At 33.9% G+C, this 8,192-nt stretch overlaps 1 protein-coding gene across 1 annotated transcript; it reads right to left on the bottom strand.

The window, feature by feature from the left end:
* Positions 1-3,137: 3,137 nt before the first annotated feature.
* Positions 3,138-7,472, bottom strand: LOC126706187 (F-box/kelch-repeat protein At3g23880-like). Its single transcript, XM_050405506.1, has 2 exons — positions 6,023-7,472; positions 3,138-3,441 (listed from the first exon to the last, which is right to left on the bottom strand). Coding segments are annotated over exons 1-2 (1,149 nt in total). The 5' UTR covers positions 7,170-7,472; the 3' UTR covers positions 3,138-3,439.
* Positions 7,473-8,192: the final 720 nt, after the last annotated feature.

Below are 8,192 nucleotides of genomic sequence, written 5' to 3'. Positions count from 1 at the left end.
TTGGCGGGTCTGTACAGACAACAATATTGACCAATTGGTAAACTAAACCAAACAAGATGGAAGATATGTTTGATCATACCCAAGCTGTGAAAGTGATCTACTAATATTACCAGCTTGCTTTAAACACTAGTTAAATTTTGTTGCTCTGAACCAGCTAGATCAACAAGATTTATTCTGCTTGTTTTGGAGATGCTTAAAACCATCTGCCTTGCTCTACTCTGTGGCATGGAAACAATAAAGAAATGAGGTATTTATAGTGTGTTTGGTTTTTTAAAGAATCCAATCCAAAATAAACTTAAGTAAGGAAGTGGGTACAAAATATATGTTAATTAGGGTAAGGCGTAACACACCCCCTTCCAGGAAGGACTACCTAACAACCGAGACTGAATTATGAGTCTTCCACAGATAGACCAAAAGACACCCCTTATAGAGATTTCACATAATTTGAATCAAAGACATCTAACTAGGCTCTGATTCCATTTTAACAAAAAACTAACCAAAAAGACAAATGCTGTTTGAAAGTAGGCCAACAAAGTTTTTCAGGTCAGACAGGAAAGAGTATCCATGTACCAAAAATGGATGACCATAATGCTTTTCCTTAGTTTCACTCTTTGAAACTGCATGGCACAAATCACATTCCCAGGTTAGTAGTACCAAACAGTGTTTGGAAGAATTTTGTTATACATTCTGACATTCTAAGTAACAAGTTCATTATCAAATGTTGAAGTCAATAACTACATGAAATGCCTACTTACTAGGCTAGAATAGCCCTGTGTTTTCATATTTTATAAATCTACATTTTAAGCCCCGTAATAGAACAAAAATTAACTCATACACCAAAAAAATAGCAAATAGCAATTAATGACCCAATCATCTATAATTCTCAAACATGGATAGTATTTAACTAGCATTGGGATTCAAACACAAGTAAAAGAGCATGTGAGCGGGAACTCTAACCATTAATACTAACATTAATACAAGCTTGGGGAAGAAAATTTTTAGGTAGGGCCCATGCATTTTTCACCCGGGCCTACACAAAACTTGTCTTCCCGAAATGGAGAGAAAAGAGGTGTGAAAACGCTTGTTGGGAGAGAAAGACAAAAGTGACCCTACTTTTTTGCTCTCACCTACCCCACCTAATTTCCTCTTTCCCAACTCTCGCCATCAATCTTCATACTTCAGCCTTTTCACAAGCCTCTTCACAGGTCAACAATAATAATATCAACTTCTGGCAGTAGAAATTCCATTAAAATTTAAAAAGGTTTAGAGATTGTGCTTGCAGAATTATGCCTCACATTTTTTTATTGGTAATTATTTAGCAAGCTAAGAATATATTTCACCTCAATAACTTCCATTTGATAAGCTAAGAATATATTTCTCCTTAATAATTCTCGACACTATGTAATGTCATTGGACAATTGATGCTAAATTGTGAATCATGCCACTAAGTGACTTCTATTTGAGTCATGAGAGTTGTAGCCATTTGCTGTAACACTACGTAGTTTATTTTGTTAATTCGTTTATTTAAAATCATACCTACAGGTTCAATTTTGTGCATTGGAACATACAAAAGAATTTATTTATCTATTCAAGTCCCATAACTAATTCGGAATCGGGATATCAAAAACAAAAGAAAAGTGAATTTCTCCAATTACAAAGCAAATGTGGGGAATATGCATATATTAGGGTAGCATTAGAACTTATATGAACTCATTGAAGTTGGTGCAACTAAATTTGTGTAGTATGAGCACAGGGCCGGCCCTAGTCCTAGGCCACTTAGGCCATCGTCTAGGGGCCCCTACTAGAGAAAGGCCATCAAATTTTGGGGCAAAATTTGATATATTTAAATAAATTAAAAAAAACTAGTTTTACATTTTTTTTCTTTAATTTTAAGAAGTTTCAAAGAATTGAGTAATGCTAAAGATAATACAACTTTAAATACATCAATCTTACAAATATGTGTCACTAATCACAAGAAATAATTCAGATAAAAAAAATGCTAGAAATACTATAAATTTTACTTTAAAACTTTTATAAAATGATATGACAATTAATATAATTTGTGAAAGTCAACAACCTATTAAATGCATTTTTGAATTACTTTTTGTGATTGGTGATACAAGCCTCATGGAATAAAATTTATAATATCCCTAACATCATTCATTCAAATACTTGTTTATTATCTTCTTGAAATGTTACTAATTACATTCATTGCTACATCATTTGTAAGTTTTGTAGTAAAATTTGTAACAACTTTATCATTTTTTCAATAGAAAAAAGCATATTACAAAATAAATAAATAAAATGGATTTTTGTTATAAAAAAATTATAATATTAAATACTAGTTAAATATTTTTTAAGTAATAACAAAAAGGCTAGAAATATATCGCCTCATGCCTCTAAGTTTGTTGGGCCGCCTTAGCAATTGAGAATTCTATAAGATCAAATAGATGCAAGAAAAACCATGATCTTTATGAATCTTAAATGAGTTTGACATGCCACTAGAGCTATCAAAAATTGTTTTAGTCAATGATAATAATTTCGTACAGACTCCACATGTAAGTAGTGTGTATCGTAGAACAAAAACTAATATATTTCAAGTAAGAAAATCAAGAGAGAAATATATCGAGTTTGAATATAAAGGCTTTATATTTGTGGCAGGACCATGGTCCAAGTGAACATCAATGCAAGTAGTTAAAAAGAGTGTAGTGGGCATAACCTATTCCATAAGCACTTCAATAATTAGAATTAGAACCTCAAATGAAGGTGCAATTTGCGTATTTCTCAAAGTTCAATGGCTTCTAATTTCAAATTAAAAGATTAGGGGTTTAGGTTGATTTTGACCGAAAGTTCAGGATGTTTTTTGCAGTATTCTCTTCATTTTTTATAGCTTGTACTGAAATGTGATACCTTCTTACCATCTTCCTTCTCCACTGTTTTACTTTTTATTTTCCAAAAAAAAAAAAAAATTTGTTTGAAATTAATATTCTTCCTTCTCCATTATTTTGCATTTCTTTAACATCTCATCTCCTTCAATGTAGCATTGAATTATAGGAAAGAAATCAACCCACCCATTCTGAATAAATAGGATTACGGAAATAATTTTGAAGGTGGATGGATCAATCATGATGACATCATTGAGAACTCAAATATGTGCTATGCCATATTAAACCTAATTGCTCATATATATTTTTGGCAGATTTGTCCATACAGCAATATTGACCAATTGGTAAACTATAAGAAAAATGCACCTTCACGTTAAAGACAATAAAGAAGATATGTTTCACCATACCAAAGCTGTGAAAGGGATCTACTAATATTCCTAGTTAGCTTTAAACGAGGCCCTGCTGCACCAGTTAACTTTTGTTGCTCTGAACCAGCTAGATCAACAAGATTTATTCTGCTTGTTTTGCAGGTGCTTAAACCATCTTCCTTGCTACTCTGTGGCATAGAAACAACAAAGAAACAGAGATATTTACAATTTGTTTGGTTTATTAAAGCATCCAATCCAAAATACACATAAGTAAGGAAGTGGGTACAAAATATATGCTAATTAGGGTGATGTAACACACCCCCTTCCTGGCAGGCCTGCCTAGCAACCCAGGCCGAATTATAAGTCTTCCACAGATAGACCAAAAGACACCCCTAATAGAGATTTCACATAATTTGGACCAAAGGCATCTTCCATTTTAACAAACAACTAACCAAAAAGACAAAAGGTGTTTGAAAGTAGGCCAACCAAGTTTTTCAAGTTAGACAGGAAAGAGTATCCATGTACCAAAAATGGATGACCGGAAGGCTTTTCCTTAGTTTCACTCTCTGAAGCTATGTGGCACAAAGCACATTCCCAGCTCAATAGCACCAAACAGTGTTTGGAATAATTTTGTTTTTCATTTTGACATTCTAAGTAACAAGTTCATTATCAAATGCTGAACTAAATAACTTCACAAAATGCTTGCTTACTAGGCCAGAAAAGCCCTGTGTTTTCATATTTTATAAATCTACATTTTAAGCTCTCTAACAGAACAAAATCTGACTCATACATCAAAAAATAGCAAATAGCAATTAATGACCCAATCATCTATAATTGTCAAACGTGGATAGCATTTAACTTGCATCGGGATTCAACACAAGTAAAAACAGCATGTGAGCAGGAACTCTAACTATTAATACTAACATTAATACAATCTTTGAGAATAATTAGAACAAGTTATGAAACGTAGGAGCTATTAGCTTGAAATACTCTTTCTAAATAACAACTCTTTTTTTAATTAATCTCGCAAATGGCAAGCCTTATGCATAAACCTCATAGAAGAGTAATGAATCCAGATGTGAGACATGATGTTAACCTGACCTTATTTTTATGTTTTAATCTCATCTATGAAATATAGCTTACAGCTTAAGATGCTTAAAAGCTTGGGGCCCGGGGTACTTTAAGTTTTTATCCTTCAATGTCTCAAAGTGACGAAGCACAAATATGTTTTTTTTTTTTTTTTTTTTTTTTTTTTTTTTTTTAAATAACCTTACAATCAAAATTTTGACAGTCTTTCCCCTCCCCCTTGGGTCTAAAACTAACTTAAATCATCAAAAATAAATCCTGAGATCTCCACTGCCGCTTTTTAATTAATTTAAATCCTAAGTGTTAAGCTTCTTAGCATAACACTACAACAACATTCTACATCAATGCAACTCCTTAATCAGGGATAAGACGCTTGAATCACCATATTCAATTCTCTAACTTCAGTCAATTCCTTCCCTTTTTTCTATTGTTAATAGGTAATTTAAGGTGCAAGAGTAGAATTTAAAGGCAGTATTCACCCATACAAAACTTGATGACAATTAGCACCATGATTCAAATTAATCTAAGGAAGCATCAATACCAACACAAGATACAATAAGCATATGGAGAAATGGAAACTCCTAAAAACAAGAATATATATATATATATATATAACCAACATCAGTAGTGAGACGAGGAAGTCCCATTTATACCACTGCTATTGGCTTTATAACTAGGATATACAACAATTAATTATCTCATCTACACTTTTAGGAATATTTATCAGATTCAAAAATAAATTACAAGCATCGAATCCTTCAAAAACATTTTCAAAATGCACAAATGCACTAAGCCTAAAATCTGCAGCTTCATCTCCAATTGATGAGTGGGTATAAGATTGAAGTGTATGTGTGTGTATCTGAGAGAGAGAGAGAGAGAGAGAGTCTACTGAAAAACAAGAGAAGGGTTTTGAGTTTTGATTCATTCAAAGTGAAACCAACTAGTTTTTTCTTCCCAATTTAAGCAACTCCCGCATCAAGATTGTATCAAGGCTGTGTCTTGACAGCATCCACAACATATCAGACTGTATCCAAAATTTAAAACATTTTGTAATCTCCAGATACTCTTTGGAGACCGTATTGGATACATCTCCAGCCATGAGAGATAATTCAAATGAAAGGCCACTTTTCTATCTAAAGTCCAATACATGCATATCGGAGGTACTTCAAATCTGTCCTACTTCATTGTTACATCAACACCTACTAGTAATATTAATGCAATTTTGGTTTTTGCCACTGTTAAATTATGGTCAATTAGGATTCCATTGTTTTAAACGTCTGAAAGGAAGCAAAATTTCAGCTACTGCTATTTGTTGGACTAAGAACAAGTGACAACTATATTCTATCACAAATAGCCATGGAACTAAATATTTCTAAGCGGACCAATTAGACAAAAGGGTTTTGGTATGGTCAATGGCAAAAGCACAATAGAACAGAATGGCTTAGCCATATGAAGTCCCCATTTGATCATTCCGCAAATGTAATTTAGCTAACTTCACCCGTTCATATTGAGAAATTTCTTAAACTCAAGGATGGAAACAATTACAACCTCAGTTTCAGGATCAAAATTACTAGTTAAAGTTATATACAAATTAAGCAATAGTAGCTAAAGTTAATTTTCACAATGATGGTGGCAGAACTGAGAGTGATATAATAGCTAAAGTGAATTTTCACATTTACTTACAACCATCGAGTAAAATCAAGCTCTCCATCGAATTAGTTGTGGAACCCACCCAATCAGCACCTTCAATTGCAAGAATGTTCCGATTTTGACTCTCAAGGTCAATTGAAACCAGCCCCAAGGCATTCTTAATCAAAAGTTCACCATTATCAGCAAAGCCAAAGAAATGACCATCCCAAAACCAATCCATTTGTACCATATATTTTCTGGTCCAAGATTCGGCCACACCATACTCCTCCATAACCCATATGTGGCATAAGACACCCTGATGATTATTTCCGTAAATGAAAACAGCCAGGGATCCCTTGTACAATGCAAGTTCAGTGAAATATCCAGGCACACAATACAAGAAAGTAGGAGGCCACTTTATCTCACGGAAGCTCTCATCATTGACGTTAAAGGACAGAATGAAAACGTGGTGACTACTGGCTGCTACAGAGTGCAAAGCTCCATTAAAAAATATACAGGGTGGATAAATATCAATAGTTCCAAAGTTGGGTTCATACCCTCCTAAGATCTCCATCGATATTACAACCTTTCTCCAGGAATCTGTACTCAAACTGTAAATCTCGGCCTCGGCCTCTTGTCCCAGAAAAACAGACAGAAGTCTCAGAATCTTGAAGTCATTATTTTGAGAATTATAAGCAAGTCCAATAACGGAGATGGTGTCCTCGTCAGTTAAGGGAGTAGCTAGAAGCTTCTTAAACATTCTAATACTTGGGTTCCACAGATAAATAATGTGACAAAGTTCTTTCTCATCACTAGCTAGGCAGAGCAAGCCATTACAGAGACCAACTATTTTGCATTCGTCAAAAAAAGAGGGGATTTCAAAGCTAGAAACCTGGGTCAATGTGCGGTCGTTGTTGCAAACCGCCGTACACAATTGTTCAGAAGATGATGAACTATTCTCATCCTTTTTAGTATATAGCAAATACCCACTGTGAGTGTTTGTGGATATCAATGATTCTGATTGGTTAAGGTTGAGCTTGAAGTGTCTGGTAATGAAAGTGGTGTCAGTGATGATGGAGTCACAAGATTTCGAAACACCCCTGAATCGGGTTGAGGATTTGACTGGGAGATGACCCAGGATGTCTTCCACTACGTCTTCTGGAAGAAGCTCACGCACTGTTGTTGTAGTAGTCTGAGACATCAGGAAGATTCACGAAGGGACCAAGTTTAAGGTTTTAGGATTTTGGCTGTCTGTTTCTCCCTTTTTGAAAACAAGAGTTTATGTTATGTTGTCAAATTGACGTACATAAGGAGGAGGAGAATGAAGATATGCGGTGGTGGAAGGAGGACAGGTATGCGTAAACGCCGATTTAAAAGGTTGCCCTCTAGCCTTTGCCATCCACCGACGATCTTCGTGTGTGTGAGAGAGAGAGAGAGAGAGAGAAAAAGAGAGAGAGCTTCTTGAATGCTCTGGAGTACACGAAGTGCTGCTAGAGAAGAAAAGAAAAAAGAAAAGTGAGGATAGAGCTCCATATGAAGTGCTAGAGAAGATAGAGACAAGGGAGAGGTGTGGAGGAGAAAAAAAAAGAGGAAAAAAGAAAAGAAAAGAAACGTGTGGATGAAAAAAAAAAGAAAAAAGGAAAAAATAAAATGAAGAATAAGGAATTAAAATTGAGAAATGTTACTATAATAGTTTTACAATTTTTTATAATAAATCTTAAATATTGGATTGTTACTAACTAATATTGATTAAAAAATATATATTTAAGTGATGTGTTCAAATTAAAATCAGTAAAAACTATCTTTATATAATTTATTGTGAAAATATTGTGGAAATATTTAGCTCAGACAGTTGGTTATAGACTCATAGCTTAAAGGAAAGATTCTTGCCGACGTAAAAAGCAGATTCTTGCCGACGTAAAAAGCATTACACGGAAAAGCAAATACCCCAAACAATAATAAAATAAACGCGGAGCTTCTCCGTCACTTCTCAGCCAAAAAAAAAAAAAAAGAAAAAAGAAAAAAGGAAAAAAAAATATATATATATATATTTGAAAAAAAAAAAAGGCGGAAGAAAGCTTTTTCTACTTATATATATAATATATATAAGCCTTGGCAAATTCTTGACGTTTCATCATAAAGATGTTCTTAACCATATTTGGCAATAACTGGAAGTTGTTTGTTAATGATTTACTGTCCGAATAATTCTCTCACACTTCTCTAT

Source organism: Quercus robur, chromosome 11 (assembly GCF_932294415.1).
Source record: "Quercus robur chromosome 11, dhQueRobu3.1, whole genome shotgun sequence".
Classification (NCBI taxonomy): domain Eukaryota; kingdom Viridiplantae; phylum Streptophyta; class Magnoliopsida; order Fagales; family Fagaceae; genus Quercus; species Quercus robur.
This window is presented reverse-complemented; position numbering and strand designations above follow the sequence as displayed.